We start from the raw sequence: 26,490 nt of genomic DNA, 5'->3' as shown, positions 1-26,490 counted from the left end.
GATGTATCTTTAGGTTCTCTTGAGTGTGAGTCTCTTGTAGACAGCATATGGATGGGTCATGTCTTCCTCTCCAATCTGCAACCCTGTGTCATTTCATGGGAGCATTTAGGCCATTCATATTGAGAGTGACTATTGAAAAATATGATTTTCGTGCCACCATGTTGCCTGTGAAGTCCCTCTTTCTATAGATTTGTCTCTGTAAATTTCTGGTCTATATTACTCTTGGGGTCTTTCTTCTTTTATAGAATCTCCCTCAATATTTCTTGCATGGCCAGCTTGGTGGTCACATATATTTTCAGTTTGCCGGTCCTTGAAGCTCCTTTTCTCTCTGTCAATCCTGAATGACAGGCTTGCTGGATAAAGTATCCTTGGCTTCATGTTCTTCTCATTTAGTACCCTGAATATGTCTTGCCAGTCCTTTCTGGCTTGCCAGGTCTCTGTGGACAGGTCTGACATTATTCTGATGTTCCTCCCTCCATATGGAAATCTCTTCCCCCAGCTGCTCTCAGGATAGCTTCCTTGGTTCTAAGATTTGCAAGTTTTACTATGCTCTGCTGGGGCATTGGCCTATTCTCATTGATCTTGGGATGGGTTCTCTCTGCCTCTTGGACACGAATGCTTGTTTCCTTCCCCAGATTCGTGTAGTTCTCAGCTATGATTTGCTCCAATGTACCTTCCAGTCCTCTCTCTCTCTCTCCACCCCCTTAGGGATCCCAGTAATTCTGACACTGGAATGTTTCATGGCATCTTTCATCTCTCTTCGTCTGATCTCATGGGCTTTTAGCTGTTTATCCCAGGCCTCCTCAACTTCCTTCTTTTCTCACATCTTATCTTCTAGCTCACTAATTCATTCTTCGGCCTCATTTACCCTGGCTGTCAGGGTATCCAGTTTAGACTGCATCTCATTCATAGCAGAAGTCAGCTGAGTGCAGAGCTTGACCCAGGGCTCAATCCTATGACCCTGAGATCATGATTGAGCTGAAACCAAGAGTCAGACACTCAACTGACGTGCCACCCAGGTGCCCGCAAGAGGCCTTTCTGCAGTGATGCAAATGTTCTGTATCTGTGTTGTGCAATGTGGTTGCCTCCAGCCACATGAGACTATTGCACACTTGAAATGTGGCTGGTGTGGCTGAGGAATTGCATTTCTAATTTTATCTATTTTTAATAAATGTGTATTTAAATATAACTTGCCACATGTGTGTCCAGGGGCTGTCTATTGGACAGTGCAGTGTATTGGCTTTTCACTCTGGAGACTGTTGTTCTTTAGTCCTGGGAAATTTTTTTGTATTTTTTCTCTCAGTTTTAATTTTTTGTTTGTTTGTTTCTTTTTTTCTTTTCTTTTTTTTTTTTGAGAGAGAGCACACATGCGAGTGGTGGGGGAGGGCCAGAGGGAGGGAGAGAGAGAATCCCAAGCAGGGTCCATGCCCAGTGTGGAGCCTGATGCAGGGCTCAATCTCAAAACCCTGAGATCATGACCTGAGCCAAAATCACGTGTGACAGTTAACCAACCAAGTCACCCAGGCACCCCATGTGTCTCATTTTTTTCTATTCTTTCTTTGGAGACCCTGTTGGTCAAATGATGGACCTCCTGGAATTATTCTCTAGTTTTCTCCTTCCCATTGTTTTTTGTAGCAAATTACCAATATATATTGATATATATATATATGATATATGTGTATATATATATATATATACATAGAGAGAGAGAGAGGTTGTAAATGGTCAGAGACTTCATGTCTCTATTTATTTATTTATTGGTTTATTTATTTAGTTTTTTTAATTATGTTTAGTTAGCCAGCATACAGTACATCATAAGTTTTTGATGTAGTGTTCAGTGATTGATTAGTTGCATATAACACCCACTGCTCATCATAACACATACCCTCCTTAATACCCATCACCCGGTTATCCCATCCCCCATCCGCCTCCCTTCTGTAACCCTCATTTTTTTTCCTGCAGTCCTGAGTCTCTCATGGTTTGTCTTCCTCTCTGATTTCTTCCCATTCAGTTTTCCCTCCCTTCCCCTGTGGTCCTCCATGCTATTGCTAATGTTCCACATATGAGTGAAACCATATGATAAATGTATTTCTCTGCTTCACTTATTTCACTTAGCATAATCACCTCTAGTTCCATCCACATCAAAGCAAATGATGGGTATTCATCCTTTCTGATGGCCGAGTAATATTCCATTGTATATATGGACCACATTTTCTGTATCCATTCATCTGTTGAAGGTCATCTTGGTTTCTTTCACAGTTTGGCTATTGTGGACATTGCTGCTATGAACATTGGGGTGCATGTGCCCCTTCTTTTCAGTACATCTGTATCTTTGGGGTAAAGTTCTAGTAGTGGAATTTCTGTGTTGTAGGGTAGCACTATTTTTAACATCTTGAGGAACCTCCATATGTTTTCCAGAGTGGCTGTACGAACTTGCATTCCCAGCAAAAGTGTAAGAGGGTTTTTTCTTTAAAATTTTGATATTTTATCCCTTATTGTTTTAATATTGACTTTTAAAAGTATTATATTCAAATAAAGTATATCGTTTATATGATTACTGAGATTTTGGCAATTTTGCCCTCAAGTGAAATGCTTCACTCTCCTTTCTTATCGCGGCTCTGCCTAGAAATCCTAACTGAATTTTATAAAAACACTGTATTGGTAAAGAGAGAATGAGCTCTCCTTACTCCTGTGGTTGGTTCTTTTGGGTTTTAGCAATTATTGACCCACAAGGTACTCTACTTGGGGAACCGTTTAGAGACAAACTCTGCCCACTAGGTGGAGGAGGACAAGTGGATTCTCATCCTATGGGTGGTTTAAGTCCTAGGGGAGTGGGAAGAAGTGAGGTGTCATGGTCCTGCTCCCTGCCATTTACACAGCTGGACAGACATGGCAGGCTCCAATTAGAATCCATGATGAAGTCTCTGATCATGTACAACCTTAGTGGCTCCTCATAGAGCAGGAGGGAGAAAGAGCCATTTAAGCATAATAAATAAGAAGAAAAAAAGCAGGCAGTCCACATCCAGCAAACTCCAAACCTTTACCTATGTTTGAACTAAGGCTTGAACTTATGTCTCCTCCTCTTGCTAAAAGAAACTACATTGCATCATTTGGGGTTACTCTATAACTCTTGTCCTCTCTCAGCCGCCAGTTGAACTCTTTATGACTTCATGTTGAGCGAACATTTCTAAAGGGCTTGTGAGGGTCAGGTATCTGGCTGGGCAAAGTCACCAGATATACCAAAACCATTACTTTAGAGTAGATTTTTTAAAAAGATTTTATTTGAGAGAGAGAGAGAGAGCACAAGTGGGATGAGGGCAGAGGGAGAAGCAGACTCCCTGCTGAGCAGAGAGCCTGATGCAGGGCTCCATCCCGGGACTCAATCCCGGGATTCTGGAATCATGACCTGAGCCAAAGGCAGAGGCTTAGCCGACTGAGCCACCCAAGCGCCCCTATAGCAGGTCTTGATTTATAGCTCCATGCTTGTGTGGTTATTTGTTTAGTGTGTCTCATCCCTTTAGAGTGTCAGGTTCATAACATAAGGATTTTGACTTCTTAATATTTAGTGCTTGGCCCATGGACTGAATGCAGCAATATAGAGCCCAACCAATATCGAATGACAATGGGAGAGGGGCCCAACTCTTCCTATGGCAGGAATGTCACTTACCTCCTCACTGCCACACCAACCACAGGGCCCAGCCACCAACACTTAGATACCCCCGGTTACCCAGAATTAGCAAGATCAAATTTGGCCTTACTGAGAGGAATGGGAGCTTGACAGCTTAGGAACAGACACATAATCTGGCTTTCGTTTTTGCACACTTGAGATTGTGACCTGTGCAATTTGAATGTGAGGCACAAATCATTCCAGAACAACACTGGGTCTCCTACTGTGAGCGGTTCTCTTGGCCAGTAGAAAGAAATCAGGCCCAGCTTCTGAGAAGAGAAGAGGCGCCATGTGGGCTCACGATACAAAGGGATGAGACTATTAGACAGCCAGGGCTCCTTGCATCGCTGAGTTTCTGACAACCTGTCCACCTACACTGATATCTGAGCCTCAGGCTTCCCTGAATGGTATTTGAGATTCAGTTTTGACCAATAGCTAAGGAGACTGAGAAAGCAGATAAATCCTTCATTGTTGAGGAGGAAACAGTTACTTTTCCTTGGCTCTGCTATAATTATCTGTTAGATTCCTCTATCTTCAACCGGAATGATGTGTGGGTCTTAGTTATATTTTTACCCCACATATTTAGAGCAGAGTATGGAAAGTACATGATGAGCATGTTAGTACAGGAAGGAGTAGATGAGAGCCATGGGGTGTTTGGGATGTCCTTCTGGCACTCAGTGTCCCCCTTCACACCTTCTGTACAACTCTGAGGATGCGAGTCTCCTCGTGTCAGGTGTTCCTTCTGGGGAAGGATGGGGAGCAAAGCTCAAGCCTCCATTACTTCCCCTTGCAGACAAGGCCATCTGTATTGGTCTGGCGCTAGCTGCATTTTAGTCCCCAGCAATGACTAGCCTGTCGCTGTTAGTGTAGATTCCAACCAGATGGAGCAGACCCTCAGGTGAATAGGGCAGGTGGATGCTCATATTAGACTTAGTTATGAAATCGTCATAGCTGAGCATGCATTTTGGAGAAGGATGAAACCACATTAGTTCCCACAGAGGCCTGATTTCCAAGTAAAATAAGAAAAGCTTTGTGTTTAGGTGAGAGAATAAAATTGTCCAGATTATCAGATGACAGGAGTCTTCCTTGTTTGTGTGTATTCTGTGTACTTCTCTGCTGGGGAACATAGGGAGGCAATCCCATACAACAGTACCCTTACTATCATCTTTTTAAGAAATTTTTTATTGTTATGTTACTCACCATACATTACATCATTAGTTTTTGATGTAGTGTTCCCCCTTACTATCATCTTGACTAGCATCTGTCTTCCCTGCTGAGATGAGGTGGAGTCTTTGTTCTGGAAGACGAACGAAGAAGCTGCTGGGCAGATCGCCATGGAGTTAGGGACAGAATTTTAACCAGTTTGCTGTTGCAGCCTGGGTCTCACTATTTCCCACAGGGACCCTTGTCAGGGAAGGGCAAGCACTGAATGCTGGTGTTGCAGAGCACAGACTTTTCAGTCTCTCTTCATGTTTGCTTATTTACAATTTGTTCTTGTGATCAGTGGCTGTTGGAAACACAAGGCAGTCAGTGAGTATCAGTTTCTACATCTGTAAACAGGGATAATAGCATGACCCCGCTGAACGGTCACCAGTGAAGGCACCAAAAGGGGGCAGAAATATTTCAGAATTCCTGGTCTCTCTCTCCTACTTTCCCTGGGGGTAAAGTTTTTCCAGCTTCCTATGTCTGTCCATTGTTGCTATTCAAGATGGCAGCCACTTCTTTCTTAATTATCTATTTTTAAAAAATTTAAGAGAGAGAGCGCGCGTGCAAGAGTACAGGTAGGGGGAGCGGCAGGCAGAGGAAGAGAGAGAAGCAGACACCCTGCTGAGCAGGGAACCTGACATGGGGCTCAATCCCAGGACCTCAGGACCACGACCTGAGTCAAAGGCAGATGCTTATCCAGCTGAGCCACCCAGGAGCCGTTAATTATCTATTTGCAGGGCTCCATCGTCCCATGGATTCCATAGGTATGCCATATAATCCAGTTTCTCCGGCCATGCGGGCACAATTTCACCGACACCAACTCAACTCCACCAACCTTTCTGGATGCCCCCTGAGCATATAGTGCTTTGTGGGGGACTAGGCTCCTAATGTTGATGAGTACACAGACGGCGCCCTTGAGAAGCTCTCTATCTAAGGCTAATAGGTGTCCAGGGCTGGAGGGTAGAAAGGGTAATCATAGAACTGGGGCTGGGGGGACAGAAGTTTCCCAGAGGATGAAGTGGTTATATGTGTTCAAGGAGATTGGTGAGGGAAGACTCTACCAGAGGGGATTCTGTCGGAGCTGGGTTTGAACGATGAGTAGGATCCTTGTAGGGGGCACAGGGACATTTTTAGGCAGAGGAAACTACATGGGTGAAGATGTGTAGATCTACACGTTCTTGTTTGAAGAGTTTCAAGTATTTAGGGGTGCAGGGAGCCACGCTGACAAGGATGGGTTAGAGATTTAAGGAGAGTGACTTTAATGAGTTTCGCTAACCTTTGAGATTACTGATAACACTGAGTTATTTATTGATTTCCCACAGAGTAGGAACTCATTGGAGGTCAAACTGGGAGTATGCAGGATGCCTTGCCAGCACGCATGACTGGGGGGGGCACCTGCGGGTGGAGCTCGGGGGGGCCCTGCTACTGGCTGTAGCTCTAGCCCCGCCCCTTTTTCGGTAGAGACATTCCAGCGTCACTGAATCACCACTGGTGGGAACGGAAGCTCCGCACACACAGGCCAGCAAAGACTAGCAACCCTGCTGAACGAAAGGAAAGAGAATTCATAGAGGAAAAGTGGCCATGGACCTGATCCCAAGCTTTTCCATGGAAACCTGGCTTCTCCTGGCTACGGGCCTCGTGTTCCTCTATCTGTGAGTAACTGTCCAGGCTCATTGCCTCTGGAACCCTGGACTTGGGTTGCTAATCAGCATCTACCCCGTTTTCCTCGCCTGTTTTGAGGATCAGAAAAGTTAACAAAGGGGAAGCTGCTCAAGTGTTGGGTGCTTCAAACATGCTAAGAATACATAAAGCGTTATTACTGACCTCATCAGATCTGCTGATCTGCTGAAGCCCCCACACCCCAACTCCAATTTCTGTAGCTAGGAGCTAGAGTGACATTATTTGCTCCTAGGGATGATCTTCTGATTGACTACCAGTTGGGACCTGGACTAACCCAGCAGAATTCAGCAGAGGCAGAGTAAAATCAACAGGCCCCGGTGCTCTGGGGTCCTCACCGCCTTCCAAGCTGTGGGGGATTCTGGAGGCAGAGGGAGTGCCTTGGGTCTTTGTCTCATTATCTTCACCTTCTCCTCTCGGTCCACTGCAAGAGATGTGTAGAAGGACTGCGCCTGTGTCACTCAGGTGGCTCCTACTCCCCTCTCTCCACCACCAGGCATCATGGACTCAGGGCACCTGGTGCACCCAGACTTCCAGGGGGGCTGCAGATGCCTCGCCTTCCTCTCCTGACTGGCCTCTTCCCTCTTTTCTGCCCTTCTCCTGGCCATTACCACCCTGCCCCCCATAATATACAGAACACTTTACCCCTAAATGAGCATCTTTAGAGCTGAGGAGACTTGGCAGATTTCTTAAAATTGTATTCATGTCACCTTTTCTTTCCAGTCTCTAGGAAGGTTAGCATCAGTATAGACATTTTTTTTAAGTTTTTTTTTTTAAGATTTTGTTTATTTATTTGACACAGAGAGACACAGCGAGAGAGAGAGAACACAAGCAGGGGGAGTGGGAGGGGGAGAAGCAGGCTTTTCGTGCAGCAGGGAGTCTGATGCGGGGCTCGATCCCAGGACCCTGGGATCATGACCTGAGCCGAAGGCAGACGCCTAATGACCGAGCCACCCAGGCGCCCCAGTATGGAGATTTCTTTACCCATGATATGAAATCTTCCAGCAGCCACAAAGACAGAGCCCTGAAAGCCAATTTGGATTTTAAATGTGTTTTTGCCTTTATGTTACAGTACAATAGGAAGACTCAACCTGTCTAGCAGAGGAATTCTTGTCAGTGGTGGGATTTCTGGTATCACGGAACAGGTTGGGAAAGACTTAGTTTCACAATGTGGGTAGGGAAAGACCCTCCATGTCACATTTAACCTCTGTTTCAATTTCACTTTCTTGAAGTGTAGGAAATCATGAGGACATGAGCATAAACATGGAGACCTCATTTTCATTTTCTGAGAAAAAGGTTAGGAATGCCAAGTATCGTGCAACACGTTTTCTGTGTGATGACATTTAAGATGAATTGGTATGGTTTAATTTCATTCTATTTAATAATAGGTCTTCTACTGAGATAAGACTATTTCCAGCATGTTCTTTCTGAACGATACAACAGGGCTGTTGGTTCAGCTTTTGTGACTATAAAGGTACATAGATGACCTCAGCCTTCTAGAGTGATGTTGGCAATGTGAATTTGGTGTACCCATACACACTTTTATGTCACAGATTGTCTATTTTTTCAATACATGGGCCCCGCAGATTATTTTAACCTCTCAGCACAGGTGAGTAGTGGGACTGTGAGCCAGTACTGATGTGAGAGGCATCCAGGTAGGACTTGGGGATGGAGTGGGAGAATAGTCCTCCCTCAGAGCAGACCTCTGAGAGCTACTCCTTGATCCTTTTCCTACAGAAGGTTGTCATGGGACTGCAGGGCTAGCATCTCATCTGCTAGAAGCCAGGGGACAGGGCCACCCTATAAGCCACACCGTGTGTAGTCTGTCTTGCAGCGGGGCTGTCACTGGATATTGTCACCACCAGGCAAACAACCCTGTAGACTTAGAAAACACTGGTGTAGCCAGGTGTCATTACGTGTAGACAGTGCCTTCTGTATGCCAGTGCAATGTAAAGGCAAGAAAAATGAGTGGCTTTATTTTAACCCCTTCATTTGTACCAAGTGCAACATGACTCTACCAAGAGGAGGGAAGCTGGGAAGAATCAGAAAAATTCACCCAGCCCACCCTCTGCCTTCTTATGGAGCCATGTGAGTTTAGACACTAGACCAGATCTTTCCTTGGGTCACATCACTCAGTTGCTTGGCCCCACTTGGGAGTTCATGGAGCATGTCGAATGTTCAGAAAGAGGAATTGATATGTTGTGCTGGTGATAGCAAGGATAGAATGGAGGTGGGACTAGGCCACCCCCGCTTCTGGCAGTAGGTACTCCTGCGTCCACTGTTCTGGAAAAAGGATCCAAACACCCAGCTGGGCCAGGCTGAGGTACCTCTGCTGGTCCCTCAAACCCAGGTCCTTTTATGCAACTTTGGGGGATTATTTGATTACATAATATACAATTTGCTGGATTTGTACAGAATATCTGGAACCTGAACTATCTATAAAGGCTCACCTCCAGAGAAGAGGAGATAAGGTCTTAATCCCAATCTTGGAATATTTTATCATCACTCATTTTATGTTGCATAACATGTATTCTGCTGTTGACTGGAGGTATCTGGACTTTGGAAGGCCCCCTATCAGTTAGCTGAAAACACCTGCAGGGTTTGTTGAGCCGTTTCTACCTAGCATCCGTTCCCGCCATACTTTCCTAAATTGCCTCTATGGGGTTAGCCTTGTAGGCCTAGCAAGTTCATGGGTAAAATGGTTTCTGGCAGCTTCCTCCTTCAGCCTGTCTTCTTCCTCCACTCTGCGATCTGTCAGCAACACCTAAGTGGAAGGCTTGCAAGGATCCAGAACCCCAGTTGTGGGATTCCGCACATGACCCATGAAAGATGATTGTAGACAAGCCTGCCATAGGGAGCACCATCTGTAATGGATTTCTGAGACAGTTGTTGCACAGAGTTGGTAAACTAACTGCTTTGTGAGTGACCATCTTGAAAAAAAAAAAAAAAGAGTGTACCTGGCAGTGTGCTGAGCAGGTGAGTATCACAGGTTGAGGGACCAGATGCCATGAGGGGAAGAATGGTCTGGAAATGGATTGTTTCCTTACGGATTCTTTTATATGGTATCGTTTAGGGCACATATGGGTCAGCCCCCCTTCTCTGCAGCTCAGGAGAACCAGAGTACCTGACAACAGAGACTTGGGTGGAGCTGAAAGCATCTCACTTTTCAGTGAGGCCAGTGGAGCCTTGGACACAGTTTTCATTGTACAGAAATGAGAACACTGTTGTTGCTCAAGGTGTCTCAACGAACATAGATTTCAGAAGGACCAGATCTCACACAGAGATAGGTCCTACAAGGAAGGAAAACCACAAAAGTCTCTGAGCAAACTGCAGCACACTTTCATGGTAGGCTCTCACAAGCCCTCTATTACTGAGTGGATATACTTAAGCAAAATCTCATCATTGGAGCAGAAATTTTTTCTCTTTCTCCCTAGAGAAAGTTACGGAAGAGTCATTTACTAAATGGCATGAGTGGATTTCCTGGAAGAGATCAGCATGACCCTTTTAGGAGCACTCGTGTGGAAACACTTATCAAGTCTTCACTTTAGGATTGGGACCGTGAAGATTTCGGCTGCCCTTAGCTAATCATCATTACGTTTTGTGGGTCTCACAGTGGAGGTGGGGAAGGAGATGATGAAGGAATGTAATTATTGTCGTTGGAATTGCTCTTATTATTTCTGGCCTACATGTTACCTCCCTCCCTCCCCTGTCCCAGTTCTGTGTCAGTGACTGCCAGCCTCAGCACTTATTCCACCATCCCTGTGACCTGGCTTTCTCTTTCACTTTATAGATATGGGACCTCCACACATGGACTTTTTAAGAAGCTGGGAATTCCTGGGCCAACACCTTGGCCTTTTGTGGGAACTGCTCTGGCCTACCGTAAGGTGAGTGTTGCCTGAGCTCCCTCTTTTGCTTCTTATGATTGTCAATCCCAGCTTAGTTTCAGTGTAAATATGCTCATCCTGAGGAAGAAGTGCTTAGGAAGCTCAGACTTCCCAGAAGTGGTGTCACAGGCCCCACCCAGCACATGGCCAGTTCTACCCCGGGGCTCTAGTGTCTGCTGTCAGGAGCCTCATGGTTTGCCTCAGTGGGCAGCCCCAGCTCTCTGGCTGCTTCAACCCAGGACTTGATGTTCTAGCTTGTGAGCATCGAGAAGAGGCTTTTGTTTCTGGCAGGTGCAGATTCACAGGAAGGCACCATTGTATTTGGTATTAGGGGAGGAGCATCAAGGGGGTCCACGCTAGTGGTCCATTAAGCTGTGTATGCGAGAGTCAGACTTTTCTGTTCATAGTACAAGCTCTGGGTAGCCTTTTGTTTTGCTGGATAGCTCTGGAACTTCAGTTTATTGGGCTTTCCAAATTCACCTTTAGGGAATTTGCACATACTTGAATTCTCTCAAAAATTGCCAACCCCCTGCCTTTATTTCCAAGCTCTAACTCACCCTTCGCTAATGGTGACATCTCTTGGGATTTGAGAGGTTGACCCAGAGCTCTCTGCTTTACTTCCCTACCTTCATTGTAGGCACCTTCTGGGTGAGTTGAGCAGGGAGGGAGTTTTGCTGAGGGGAGATGGTGCTTTCTATTGACCTCAGGTTTTCATCTTTGATCAAGTTGTGTTTATATGTATATTGTTCTTCACATAAGGTACAACTGCCCATGCAAAATCACTAGAAAAGAGATGCTTTGACAAACATTTTTAAGAGGTTAATGTGCTGAGTGGAATGTATTAGCAGACACACAGACTGATGTGTGGCTCATGCAGCTCTGGTGGCTTGTCTGAGGCCCCCCTGGGCCAGAAGGTTAGGAGCTCACATCAGAAGGCCAGCAGGCAGAGTCTCACGTGCAGGCTGCTCTCTGCTGTGGAGTCCCTTTCCCCCAGACCTGAGGCTTGTTTCTCAGATCCCACTTCTCCCTGCTGAGACTCTCGGTGCCCAGTTACCACCTGAGAACTTCCCGGACTTTTTCTCTCCAGAAAAGCAATAATTTCCTTTCCTCTTTTCCCGGATCAACTCCTTAGTACCGGCACCCCAAGATCCACATTTCTGGGACCCTGTTCTGCACAGTTAGTACATCAAAGTCACAGCTAAAACTTAGGGACAGGAAGTTTTGTTGTTCTTTTCTTAAGTGAAAACTCATATCAAGTATTTTAATTTGTTCTGCCCTTTGTGGAGTGGTGGCATGGTCCCTTCTTCCTGTGTTTGCTGGATGACTGGAAGGCGAGTCCACCTTGTCATTCCTTCACTCATCTCTCACTTACTCACTCAACAAACATGTCTTAGACTTCTGTAAATCTGCTAGACTAAAAGAGGTCACTGGTGTCTTAATTTCCTAAATCCGCTGGAATTCTAGTAGGCCTCCTGAGATCAATGAACAGGATGCTGACTGGGGGTTCAGAGGGCGCAGGCCACACTGACTTTCCCTTAGCTCCAGTTTTCCCAAGGGCCCTGAGGTAATAATTCAGAGGACTCTGAGATTTAGAGACAACACAGGCACAAGCCAAACAGGCCAGAATTTCAGAGGTTCTGTAGTCCTCACAGACAGGGTAAGTTGTTCAGTATCTGCAATACTTGGAGAGGATTCAAGAGGGACTTGAATTTCTCCATTTCAATATCCTCTTGTTTTCTCTCCTTTCCAGTAAGACACCTGTGCATAAGAGCTTCCCTCTGAGTGCCAGTGAGATAGTAAGCTGCATTTCATGTGATCTGAGTCCTTCTCGTCCCTGTAGGAGATGGGGCTCAGGAGATTTAGATTAGTAATATGTTTTGTTTCTTCTTGCAGGGTTTTTCTGGTTTTGATGAGAAATGTTTTAGAAAGTATGGAAGATTTTGGGGGTGAGTGTTCTGGAAACTTCCATTGGATAGACTTATTATGATGAAGCCCCTGTGGTGTGAACAGTCTCAGCCAAGAGCCCCTTGGGATGAAGCCTGCTATAGTAAAGCTTCTGGAACCTCTGCCTCCTGGGATCACATGTGTCACCAGGTGTGCAGGTCTAAGTGTGAATCAGGCCTGGAGACGTATAGTGTGGTGCTGGGCTGCTCACAGCAGGGAGCAGGTACCTCTCCGTACCTCTTTCTTTTCTCGGGTCATGTCTTCAGAAACCATCGTCTCTGAATGGCATTGGGCATAAACCACATGATGGCATAGAAAGAACCCAGATGTCTGGATCACCACTGGTTCAGCTCCACTGCCCCTTCCCACATTCAGTACTGCTCAGCTGTGGATGGAGCCAGTCTTCCATGGTGGGCCCCAGTTCTGTCCTTAGTACATGGTTCTCATGCTTGGCTGTGGGTAAGAATCACCTGGGAGAGCTTGTTCAAAATGCAGATTCTTGGTTTCCATCCCCCGGAATGCTGAATGTGGAGCATATGGGGTGGGTCCCAAGAATCTGAATTTAACTGGTAGTGGAAGCAATATTAGGGCTGTGTGAGATCATGAATATAAAGGGTTAGTGCAGAGGATTATAGGGGAGGGGAGGGCAAACTGAATGGGAAGAAATCAGAGATGGAGCCCAACCATGAGACTCTTGACTCCGGGAAACAAACTGGGGGTTGTGGAAAGGGAGGTGGGTGGGGGGATGGGGTAACTGGATGATGGGCATTAAGGAGGGCACGTGATGTGATGAGTACTGGGTGTTATATGCAACTAATGAATCATTGAACACTACATCAAAAACTAACGATGTACTATATGTTGGCTAATTGAATTTAAAGAAAAAAAAGCTAAGGTAAAAGACATCCTTAAGAAAAGGGTTACCCTAAAGCACTGTCCCTTGTCCACCCACATGTTTTTGAAGAAACATGATGGGACAAGGGGAATCCTCCAATAAATACAATCAGGCTGCTGGGAGAGCAGACAGCCCTAAGTGCTACCTCAGTAATTTCCATCACCGCTTCAACACTGAGTATACTTGACCCCCACTAAAACCTTCTGAGTTTTAGAATACTTTTTGGAGATGGGTAGTATTTAGTGTGGTGGTCCCATCCATTTTTTGATGTGATCATTAAACCATTTAAAATTCCCCTATGACATCAAAGGAAGAATAAGGTCATTAGCCATCAGGGAATTCAAATCAAAACCACACTGAGATACCACCTCACACCAGTTAGAATGGCAAAGATGGACAAGGCAAGAAACAACAAACTTTGGAGAGGTTGTGGAGAAAGGGAAACCCTCTCACACTGTTGGTTGGGATGTAAGTTGGTACAGCCACTTTGGAAAACAGTGTGGAGGTTCCTCCAAAAATTAAAAATAGAGCTACCCTATGACCCGGCAATTGCACTACTGGGTATTTACCCCAAAGACACAGATGTAGTGGAAAGAAGGGCCATATGCACCCCCATGTTCATAGCAGCAATGTCCACAAAAGCCAAAGTGTGGAAAGAGCCGAGATGCCCTTCAACAGACGAATGGATAAAGAAGATGTGGGCCATATATACAATGGAATATTACTCAGCCATCAGAAAGGATGAATACCCAACTTTTGCATCAACATGGATGGGACTGAGGAGATGATGCTAAGTGAAATAAGTCAAGCAGAGAAAGTCACTTATCATATGGTTCCACTTATTTGTGGAACGTAAGGAACAGCATGGAGGACATTAGGAGAAAGAAGGGAAAAATGAAAGGGGGAAATCGGAGGGAGAGATGAACCATGAAAGACTATGGACTCCAGGAAACAAACTGAGGGTTTTAGAGGGGATGGGGGTGGGGGGATGGGTTAGCCGGGTGACGGGTATTTAGGAGGGCACATATTGCATGGAGCACTGGGTGTTGTACGCAAACAGTGAATCATGGAGCACTACATCAAAACCTAATGATGTACTGTATGGTGACTAACATAACATAATAAAAAAAAGAAAAAAAAGAAAGAATAGGGGACTTGTGGAAAATCTTTCATTTTTTTCTAGTAAATGCAAATGATGCATAGTGGAAACAAAATAAATTTTATTTATTTATGGTCTAATTAAGCTTAAAGTAAACCTCTTGCTGGGGACAGATTCCCATTAAAGGCCACAGGGGCAGTCAAGTCAGGCTGGAGAGGGATGGATCACATATAAAGAGTCAGCTTTGTGTGAGACATGGGCAAAAGTGGGCTTGCCACGTTGCTTAGGGATGTCACATGAAGCCCAAGGAGCTCACACCTGGGACCCACATAAAGAATAAATATAAGTAATAAAAAGGAAATACCTCTAGAATGAGTTATATGTATTTTTCTGTCTTTCTTTTTTTCTCTTTTCTTTTGTTTCAAAATTTTCTGACTTAATGCTATCAAGGACCTCTCTCGATATTAAAAATAATATTTCCTTTCACATGTAACTGGGAAGCAATTTTATTAAATAAAGAAATAATTCATAATTTTGCCATCACTTTTTGAGTATTCCAAGTCTTTTCATTTGCAGACACATGTTACATATATGTGATCAGTGTATGCACAATTTTCATCTAATATTCTCTCCTATGCCTTTCATGTGTTTGATATATCTTCAAAATTATAATTTTTAGTGACTGGGTAGACAGACTCTCCATTATTTTTTTTGTTCCTAGATAATTTACTTGCCTCAGTTATTTACCACCCTAACTTCCTTTTTGTTAATATAGATGAATTATTTGAACTGTATGCCCTACTTCTAAAATATTTGAAGCATTTTAAACATACAAAAAATTACGGAGAATGGTCCAAGAAATACCCATGTACACACCTAGACTTAAGAGATGTTCTAATGTTTTTTCTAACCATGATCTCAGAGAATAGATTAGGTACCATCCGGATAAAAGTCTAGACTTCCAGGCGTGGCTGCAACTGCAGAAACTGTCATGTTAAGTGTAATCAGGTCTCTTTTCCCCACACAGGTTTTATGATGGGCGACAGCCTGTGTTGGCTATCATGGATCCGGACATGATCAAAACGGTACTCGTGAAAGAATGTTACTCTGTCTTCACAAACCGGCGGGTAGGCATGGATTTATTTTACGTTTACGTAGTTACTTATAAAACTTTTATTTGGAAATAAGAATAGATTCACAGGAAGTTGTCACAGAAGGTCCCATGTCATGTAACCTTCAAGCCGTTTCCTCTAAGGCTATATCTTGCTCAACTACAGTACAGTGTCCAAGCCGAGTTTGACATTGGTTCTAGTCACAGAACTTAAACAGATTTGAGCAGTTTTATATGCACTCGTGTGCGTGTGCCTGTGTGTGTGTGTGTGTGTTGTTCTCTGAACATTTATCTTACATGTAGATTTGTGTATCCGCCACCCCAATGACGTTACAAGGTTGTTCCATCACCAAAGTGTCTCCCTCTTACTACTCTTTTATAGGCACAGTGTGTAGCTTGTCTCTTCATTATCTCAGGGTTTTCAGCAGAGCACACAATTTTGGGTTTTTCTTTTTAATTTTGACAAGGCCAGTGTATCCTTTTATCCATTTATGGGTTGTGACTTCGGCATCAAGTTTGAAAAATCTTCACCTAGCCCTAAGACCCTAGGATTTTCTCCAAGTATTTACTTTTTTTGTTTTACCTTTAACTATATAGTTTTATGTTTTATATTTATAATGTAAATCCTATATGGTTTTATGTTTCGCATTTAAGTCTGTGATCCATTTTGTGTCAATTTTTAGTGTTAACTGTGAGGTGTGAAGTGTAGGTCAAAGATCCTTGTTTTTGGCCTATGGATGTCTAATTGCTCCAGCACCCTTTGTGAAAAGGCTATACTTCCTCCATTGAATTGCTTTTGTAGCAGTATCAAAATTGAGTTGGCTTATATGTGTGATGTCTATTTCTCATTCTCTGTTCCGTTCATTGATCTCTGTATCTCTCCCTCCACCAATGCCAGGCTCTCTTGATTACTGTGGCCATATAGTAAGTCTCAGCATCATGAGCAGTGATTCCTCCCATTTTTTGATGTTGTTGTTGTTGTTGAAATTGTTTTAGGTATTCTAGCTCCTTTGCCTTTCCATACAATTTAAGAATTAGCTTATCTATGTTTATGTAATATTTGCTGGGCTTTTGTAATACATGACTTAAACCTATCCATCAATATGTGGAAAATCTGTATCTTTCCTAAGTCAGGTCTTTCAATCTATGAATGCAATGTGTGTTTATTTAGGTTTTCTTTGATTCTTTTCACCAACATTTAGTTCTCAGCACAGGAAGGCCATATATGTTTTGTTAAATATACATTTAAAGTATTTCACTTTCTTTGTGTGATTATAATTGTTACTGTGTTTTTACTGTGCTTTGACATATTCTTGTTATTATATAGAAACAGGGTTGATTTTTCTGTTGATCTTGTTTCCTACAACCTAGCTTAGCTCGTTTATTAGAATCAGAGGTGTTCTTTTTTATATTCCTTAAGATTTTCTACATTAACAATTATGTCACCTGAACTAGAAATAGGGACACTCTTATTTTTATTTTTCCAATCTTATGTCTTTATTTCTTTGTTTTGTCTTATTCCATTAGCTATGATTTCTAGTAAGATGTTAAATAAGAGTGGTGAGGGTACACATTTAGTCTTGTTCCTGATGTTAAGGGCAAGCATTCAGTCTTTTACCATTTAAATATTTATATATATATATATATATATATATATATATATATATATTTATAGTGAACACTGTATATATTTAACTGTGATGTTTTGATTTGTGTATACATTGTGAAGTGATTATGACAAATGAATTAACATATCTGTCACCACCCAGAGTTTCTTTGTGTATGTGTGTATTTTTTTTTAGATATTTATTTATTTATTTGACAGAGAGAGCAAGAGAGGGAACACAAGCAGGGGGAGTGGGAGAGGGAGAAGCAGGCTCCCTGCTGAGCAGGGAGCCCGATGCAGGGCTTGATTCTAGGACCCTGGGATCATGACCTGAGCCAAACTCAGAGCTTAATGACTGAGCCACCCAGGCAGCCCGATGTGTGTGTGTATTAAAACATGTAAAATCTACTTTTAAATTTCAAATATATAGTACATTATTAATAATTATAATCACCAGATGCACCTGGGTGGCTCAGTCGTTAAGCGTCTGCCTTCAGCTCAGGTCATGATCCCAGCGTCCTGGGATCGAGCCCCGCATCGGGCTCCCTGCTCGGCGGGAAGCCTGCTTCTCCCTCTCCCACTCCCCCTGCTTGTGTTCCCTCTCTCGCTGTGTCTCTCTCTGTCAAATAAATAAATAAAATCTTTAAAAAAATAATTATACTCACCATGCAGTATATTCAGTCTCCAGAACTTTTTCATCTCATTCCCCAAATTTTGTACCATTTGATTTCTATCTGCCATTTGCCTCTAATAACTACCATTCTAGGATTTGTTACTGAGCTTGACTTTATTTTTCTAGATTCCACTTATAATTGAGATCGTGCAAATCCTGTCCTTCTGTGTCTGGTTTCGTCCCTTTAGAGTGTTGTCCATGTTGTCCAGGTTCATCCATGCTTAAAATGGCAAGATTTCCTTCCTTTTTAAGGCTTAGTAATATTCATTTTCTCTATCCTTTCATCTTTCCCTTTACATATGAAGTAATTATTGATAAGGATTTCCTTTTGTCATTTTGTTAGTCCAGGTGTTTCATAGGTCAACTTTTCCTCCTTCTCATCTTTCTTTGTGATTTCATGGGTTGGTTTTTTGTTTTTTGTTTTTTACAATGATATGCTTTGATTTTTTTTCTCTTTATCTTTTCTGTATCTACTCTATGTTTTTGCTTTGCAGTTACCAGGAGGCTTACATAACATATCTCCTAGATATAGCAGTCTGCTTTAAGCTGATAAGAACTTAACTTTGTTTACATCCAAACTCAATGCTTTTATTCCTTCTCCACCAATTTTATGTTTTTGATGTCACAATTTACATATTTCTATATTGTATATTTAACAAATTATTTTAGCTGTAGTTTTTAAAATTATTTGTGTTTTAAGCTTTCACTAGACTTATAAGTAATTTGTACATCAGCAGTTTGCAATATCACTGTGTCTGAATTTATACATTTATACTTACCAGTGAGATTTATACTTTCATGTGATTTCATGTTCCTAGTAAGTGCCCTTTTTGTTTTTCAGCTTGAAGGACCCCCTTTAGTATTTCTTGTAAGGCAGGCTTAGTGGTAATGAATTCTGTCTGCTTTTGTTTGTCTGGAAACGTCTTTATTTCCCTCTCATTTCTGAAAGCCTTGTTTTTCTCGGTAAGGTATTCTTAGTTGATATTTTTTTCAGCACTTCAAATAAATCACTGGGGCACCTGGGTGGCTCGGTGGTTGGGCATCTGCTTTCAGCTCGGGTCATGATCCCAGGGTCCTGGGATGAGCCCCACATCAGGCTCCCTGCTCGGCGGGAAACCTGCTTCTCCCTCTCCCACTCCCTGTGCTTGTGTTTCCTCTCTCACTGTGTCTCTCTCTGCCAAATAAATAAATAAATAAAATCTTTAAAAGAAATAAATCACCCACTGTCTTCTGCCTTTCACCATTTCTGCTGAGGAATCCACTGACAGCCCACGATGTTCCCTTGTATGTGATGAGCTCCTTTTCTCTTGTTGCTTTCAAGATGTTTTTCTTTGGGTTTAATTTTTGAGTTTTATTATAATGTCTCTTGGAGAAGTCTTTTTGGATTCAGTGTTATTGGGGACTTTAAGCTTCATGTCCCAAGATTTCCATACATTTCCCTAGGTTTGAGAAGTTTTCAGCCATTGTTTCTTTCAGTAAACATTCTGTCCACTTCTCTCCTCACCTACTGGGACTCCCATAATATGAATATTGTTTCAGTTGTTGGTGTCCTATAAGTCCTGTAGGTTTTCTTCCCAATTCTTTTCATTTTTGTACCTCACTCTGACTGGATAAATTAAAATAATCAGGAGGGCATGATTGGTTCAGGCAGTTGGGGGCCACAACTTCAGCCACTGCATGATCCTTGGCAGCAAGAGCAGTGGAGGGTTCTTTGTGGCTGCAGTGGCTGTTGGGGTCTTCAGCAGCACCACCAGATCCAATGCCAGGAGGCTGGGGAAGGAGAATGGTGGCAAGAGCTGGTGCTACGCACACACTCATCAGTAGGGGCTGAAAGCAGGCTCATGCCCAAAACAGAGCTAGTGCCAGTGGTGGGGACTGTCCGACTGTGGGCACACAGGGAGCCTTGAGTGTCTGGGCTGTCTGTGTGCACTCACGTGGCTTCCGGGCTAGCCAGTAGTGCATGCACAGCAGTGGGGGTTCGTGAGTGGAGTTCAGGCCGGCCATGTGAAGGTGTACAGCTTCAGGGTTTAGCTGTGGTCTCATGTAGCACTGCAGTCCAGTGACAGGAGTCAGGCCTGGCCTCAGGCACCTGAAAGCTGCTGGAGCCTGGGCTGATGTTGTACGTATGCTGAGTTACAGAGGCCAAACTGGCTGGTGGTGTAGATTCTGGGGCTCACAGTGTTGGTGGTGGCACTGGCTGAGGCAACTCCAGTGAGTACAGATGGGACACAGCAGGACTGAGGCAGCTGGAGTCTGCAATTGTGAAAACCTGTGAGACTATCAGCAGCAAAATCTTAGAGGGTGCACAGTGCTGTACTGGCTGTTGGTTCCTCAGCAGCAAAGGCTGCTAGGGTCTTCTGCAGAGCAGGACACAGAGAAACATGGTCACTCCTGCCACTTGACTGATACTGCTAGTCCTGCCCTTCTTTGTTCCTAGCTGTGTCTAGATGTCAGCCATGCCAGTCTCTGGGAGGTTTGAAACCAGAACAGGTCATTTGTGCCATGTTCTGAAGGACTAGGGCTAATAGTTGCTCATCCTTCTGCTGTTCCCCAGGAAGGGGAACTGTCTCAGTCACGGAGTGTCCTCTTGGTGCTGAGCAGTGCTGGCCTGGGTCATGGGTAATGCGGGCAAAATGAAGTTATTTTCCTTACTTTTTTTTGTGCAGATATTCTCTGGAGTTTTCTCCACTGTGTTGCTGAAGCTTCTTCAATGGACTCCTAAGCTCTTGGGCCTGTTTTTCTTTGTGGATAGCTGTCTAATTGTTCTTTGTGGGGTGACAGAGGCTGGAGTGTCCTGTTCCATCATCTTAGTGACATAATATCAGTCTTTCCTCACTGAGGTGATGTTAACTGTAGGGTATTTAGATGCTCATTATTAGGTGGAGGAACTTTCCTTCTCTTCCTAGTTTGTGAGTTTTTATCATGAAATGGTGTTGGAAGTATCCATTTTATTTTTTATTTTGAGGAGGGCACGTGCTGTGGTGAGCACTGGGTGTTATAGTTAACTAATGAATCACTGAACACTGCATCAAGGACTAATTATGTACTCTACAGTGACTAACTGAACATAATAAAAAAAGTAAAAAGCTATATGGGAAAAAATAAAAATAAAACACACATATGACAAAAAATTTTTTTTAATTTAAATTAAACTTAATTAACATGTTCTGTATTATTAGTGTCACAGGTAGAATTCAGTGATTCATCAGTTACATACAACACCCAGTGCTCATTACTTCATTACTAAATGCCCATCATCCAGTTACCCCATTCCTTTAGCCACCTCCCTGGCAGCAACTTTCAGTTTGTTCCCTACAGTTAAGTGTGTCTTGTGGTTTGCCTCCCTCTCTGTTGTCATCTTATTTTATTTTTCCTTCCCTTCTCCTATGTTCATCTGTTTTGTTTCTTAAATTCCACATAGGAGTGAAATCATATGATAATTGGCTTTCTCTGGTTAACTTATTTCGCTTAGCATGATACCCTCTAGTTCCATCCATGTTGTTGCAAATGGCAAGATATCATTCTTTTTAATGGCTAAGTAATATTCCATTATATATATATATATATATATATATATATATATATATACCATGTCTTAGGTTATCTGTTCATCTGTCAATGGACATCTGGGCTCTTTCCATATTTTAGCAATTGTGGACATTGCTGCTATAATCACTGGGGTGTATGTGCCCCTTAAAATCACTATGTTTGTATCCTTCTGATAAAATACCTAGTAGTCCAATTGCTGGGTTGTAGGGTAGCTCTATTTTTAAGTTTTTGAGGAACCTCCATACTGTTTTCCAGAGTGGCTGCACCAGTTTGCATTTCCACCAAGAGTGTATGAGGGTTCCCTTTCTCTGCATCGTGGCCAACATCTGTTTTTCCCTGAGTTGTTAACTTTAGCCATGGAGATATCCATTTTAAAACAAAATATAGTTTTGGAAAATGGAAGAAATATTCAAACTGGTTGGCTTGCTAGGCCAGTCCCAAGATGATATATTGAAGAGAGAATTGTTTCTCTTTTTCCTTATGTCCCTTTGGGGAAAATACAGGGACAAGAGACTTCCATGTTACTGTATCATTTCTTCACAAGAGCAACTAGATTCCTCATCTTTTTAGTGTTAACTACAATTTTTAAAAAAAAATCTCCGTATCAAGACATCCATTTCTCATGCTGTGGATATATGTAAAGGCAGAACTGGTCTGAGGCAACATACAGTTTTCCAGGCTATCTGGCTGCCTTCTACCAATCCAATTCTACTCTGCACAGCTTAGGAGAATGCACTAGGTGTTAATCCTCTGTATTCCCCTGGAGGAGTAGTTTCCCTGCCAAATTTTCCCATACCACATTTATGTTGAAAAGAGATGGAATATAAAGGCTGGAAAACACATCAGGTGGCTGGATGTGTCCTCAGCCTTGCCAGAGGCTAGGCATTTGGGATAAGTATCTGTTAATCACCTACCGTAGGGCCTACTACTAAGTTGATAATCACTAAATATTTGTTGAATAATTTCTGCCTGTTTAACAAATTTTCCACAACCTTTGAGACCTCCAAAACTTATGTAAGGCAAATTGTGTTTTTCTTTGTTTCTAGCCTCTTGGTCCGGTGGGATTTATGAAAAGTGCAATCTCTATATCTGAGGATGAAGAATGGAAGAGAATGCGAACATTGCTGTCTCCAGCCTTCACTAGCGGAAAGCTCAAGGAGGTAAGAAAAGAGTGATCTTCAATGAGAAAGTTAAGGAATGCATCTGGGGGCAGGTAGGAAATAAAATCACAGTCCGTCTCTAAAGGGTAGGCTGCTGATTTTGGGCTTCGTAAAAATGGTCTTTTCATGTCCTACAAGAGACATGATAAGATTTGTTATTACAACTCACTGCTCCATGCTTGTGAAAGCCATGTCATCCTAGGACTTGATTCTCAGATTTAACTTCAGGTGGTGTTGTATTTTGTGTGTAGATGTTCTCCATCATTGGCCAGTACGGAGATGTGCTGGTGAGGAACCTGAGGAAGGAGGCAGAGAAAGGCAAGCCCATCAACTTGAAAGAGTAAGTAGGAGTGCAGCTGCTGGGTTTCTGACTCTGTCACAACACTTTCCAGCTGCTGCCACAGAGCCAAATTCCCACTCTTGAGTTACTCAGTGAACAAGCTGAGGTAGTTGTATGATGTTACAACCCCAATGGGCCAGCCAAGAAGAGGTAACTCACCTAAAAAGGCAGAGCAGCCAGGAGAGAAAGGGTCTTCTTTTGTGTACATGAGGGAGGATTAATTCATCTGCTTAGTTGTCACCTTGGATATTCTGGAAGACAGAAATACATTATTTGAAAAGAAGACACATAACTGTACTAAATCTTTGAATGTAGAGAGTATGGAATGATGGGAGGGGAAGGCACTTGGTACATACTGGTGGGGGGGGAGGAACATTAACATGTGGAACTTGGAACAACTTAACCACCTTCCTGATTTGTTGAGGATATTAGCAAAACACTAAATATTAATTCTTATGACCAGCTGTTCTTTCAATCTCAAAAGAGAGAAGGCCCTGCTCATGGGATGGGTAAGGTGACCATTTTTTTTTTTTTTTGCCCTCCCTGGAATATATTTTAATTATGTAGGATGAACAGATGTACATTGGGACTGTCCTAGGAAACTAGTGGCATATGATCACTTAGCTATGGCATCCCCTAAGTCAATTTTGGTGTAATTTAATATCTTTTTTTACACTAGGAACATTCTTGTTCTTATATTTTACGGAAATGAGTGAGTCCAAAGGATAATCTCAGATTGACGGAGATGAGACAGAGTGGGTCTTTCAGGAGCCTTAGCAGGGATGTAGAGAAGAAGGGATGGTGTTCTTGGCAGCACAGAACAGGGTGTTGGTGTTTTATCATGTGCTGAAGAGGAATCAGCTCTAAGCATAGATCCTGTGGTGAGAGGAGATCCCAATCAATTTCACCTACTTGGCCCTGAGGAAGGGTTAATTATTCCACCATTTGTCCTTCTCAGACACAGTGCTAATCCACCTTCTACTGCCCATACTCAAAACACGCTACTGTAATATGTCCAGCTCTTGGTCTCTAACCCTCCATGACTGAGCTCCTTGTGCTCAGAGGTGTGTCTAACATGTTGCAGTGTCCCCATGACCCCTAGCGCAAGGCCAGCTGCATCAGTGGCACCTCCTGAGCACCTCGTGAGTGAGTGTGATGGCATATAGACTCTTCACATGATGTAGCAGGTGGTTCTGAAAGTGTGGCTCTTGTCTTGCCTGGTCATTGGAATCTATATGTACTTCCTGTGTCATGTGTTTGATAAGAACAGTAAAAAGGTATCGCTTTTAATTATCTACATCTTTCTTTCTCTACTAAGCATCTTCGGGGCCTACAGCATGGATGTGATTACCAGCACATCGTTTGGAGTGAACATTGATTCCCTCAACAACCCACAGGATCCCTTTGTGGAAAATACTAAGAAGCTCTTAAAATTTGATTTCCTTAATCCATTTCTCTTCTCATTATGTACGTACAGTACTAGTTTTCTCTTTTTCCTTCCTTCCTTCTTCCCTCACTTCTTCCCTTCCTACCTTTCTACAACAATTTTACTGAGATATAACTTCATATAACATATATGTCCCCCTTTTTTAAATTTATTTTTTATTATGTTATGTTAGTCACCATACAGTACATCATTAGTTTTTGAGGTAGTGTTCCTTGATTCATTGTTTGTGTATAACACCAGTGCTCCATACAATACATGCCCTCCTTAATACTCATCATGTGAAATAAGTCAAGCAGAGAAAGTCAATTATCATATGGTTTCACTTATTTGTGGAACATAAAGAATAGCACGGAGGGCATTAGGAGAAGGAAGGGAAAAATGAAGAGGGGGAAATCAGAGGGGGAGACAAACCACGAGAGACTATGTCCTCCTTTTAAAATGTACAATTCAATTTTTACAGTCTGACTGTTCATTGTCCAAGGAATGGATAATGAAAATGTGGTATGTATATACCATGGAATCTTATTCGGCCATAAAAATGGAAGGAAATTCTATATTTGGACAACATGGATGGATCCTGAGGGCATTATTAAATGAAATGAGTGAGACAGGGAAAGACAAATATTGTTTGACTTCAATTACACGTGGAATAAAAAAACAATACAAGAAACAAAGTCATACAAAAAGGAGATCGGATGTGGTTATCAGAGGCAGGGATTGGGGGATGGGACTTGAATGAAGGTGACCAAAGGTACGTACTTTTAGTTATAAGATAGAGGAGTACTGGACTGGTAAATACAACATGATGACTATAGTTAACACCACTGTATGATGTACTTGTAAATTGTCATCATAGTGGCAGAAAATTTTGTTTTTATAACTGTACGAGATGATGCATGTTAACTAATCTTATTGTGGTAATCATTTTTATATATGTATGTCAAGTATATGCAGTACACCTTATCTTATATAATACTGTATGTCTCTTATAACTCAAGGAAACTGAAAACTCTGCTTGGTGCATTCAAAGATATGTGTAACTTTTACTGCACTCAATTTTTGGAATATTGTTGTCAACACAGAAATCCTGTACTTCTTTACTATCACTACCTACTTTCCTTAGACCTAAGCAACCACTAATCTGCTTTCTGTCTGATAGATTTGCCTCTTCTGGACTCTTCATACAGATAGAATCATATAACATGTGATCTTTGTGGCTGCCTTCCTTCCTTAGCATAACGTTTTCAAGGTTCATCCATGTTGCATCATGCATCAGAACTTTCTTTATATGGCAGAACAATATTCCACTGTATGGACATATTGCATTTTGTTTATCCTTCCATCTTTTGAGGGACATTTGGGTTGTTTCCAACTCTTGGCTATTGTGAATAGTACTGCTATCCACATTCATGCACAAGTTTTTGTTTGAATACCTGTTTTTAATTCTTCTGGGTGTGTATTCTGAGATGGAATTGTGAAGTAACTTTGCTGTTTGTACAATGCTTTGCATTGTAACTTGCTATGTTGCTAAGGTATAGCGTGTTTAATTTAATAAGGAACTGCCCAACTGTTTTCCACAATAATGACATCATTTTACATTCCCACCAGTTAAACATGAGGGTTCTGGTTTCTGCTTATCCTTGCCAACAGTTGGTCTACATTTGTCTATCTTTTTGATGATGGCCATCTTAATGAGTGTGAAGGGTATCCCATTGTGGTTTTGTTTTGCATTTGCAATGACTAGTGAGGTTGAGCAACTTTTTATATGCTTGTCGCCTATTTCATAACTTCTTTTTTAAATTTAATTTTTTATTTAAATTCAATTATCCAAGGTATAGTGCATCATTTGTTTTTGATATAATATTCAGTGATTCATTAGTTGAGTATATCACCCAATTCTAATCATATGAGGTGCCCTCTTTAATGCCCATCACCCAGTAACCCAATCCCCCACCCACATTCCTTTCCTCAACCCTCAGTTTGTTTCTTGAAGTGAAGAGTCTCATATGGTTTGTCTCCTTCTCTGAATTCTTTCCATTCAGTTCCCCCCCACCCCTGTTGTTCTCTGTACTATTTCTTACGTTCCACATTCGAGTGAAACCATATGATAATTGTGTTTCTCTGATTGACTTATTTCACTTAGCATAATACCCTCCAGTTCCATCCATGTCAATGTAAATGGTAGATATTCATCCTTTCTGATGGCTGAGTAATAGTCCATTGGATATATGA

The 26,490-nt window shown here is 42.4% G+C and overlaps 1 protein-coding gene across 7 annotated transcripts in view; it reads left to right on the top strand.

Annotated features, from left to right (window-relative positions):
• Nucleotides 1-6,364: 6,364 nt before the first annotated feature.
• The window catches only part of LOC114203387 (cytochrome P450 3A12), a 32,729-nt gene continuing 12,603 nt past the window's right edge, over nucleotides 6,365-26,490 (top strand). For 2 of the 7 annotated variants that reach the window (XM_088016691.1, XM_088016696.1), the window contains exons 1-6: nucleotides 10,209-10,434; nucleotides 12,328-12,380; nucleotides 15,400-15,499; nucleotides 22,358-22,471; nucleotides 22,723-22,811; nucleotides 24,130-24,278. In XM_088016691.1, the coding sequence (XP_087872817.1) occupies nucleotides 10,237-10,434; nucleotides 12,328-12,380; nucleotides 15,400-15,499; nucleotides 22,358-22,471; nucleotides 22,723-22,811; nucleotides 24,130-24,278 (703 nt within the window). In that variant the 5' untranslated portion in view covers nucleotides 10,209-10,236. The other 5 variants (XM_088016697.1, XM_088016693.1, XM_088016692.1 and 2 more) reach the window with 5 other exon arrangements.

Source organism: Eumetopias jubatus, unplaced genomic scaffold (assembly GCF_037043125.1).
Source record: "Eumetopias jubatus isolate StellerSeaLion01/CBP00866 unplaced genomic scaffold, mEumJub1_p1.0 scaffold_12, whole genome shotgun sequence".
Classification (NCBI taxonomy): domain Eukaryota; kingdom Metazoa; phylum Chordata; class Mammalia; order Carnivora; family Otariidae; genus Eumetopias; species Eumetopias jubatus.
This window is presented reverse-complemented; position numbering and strand designations above follow the sequence as displayed.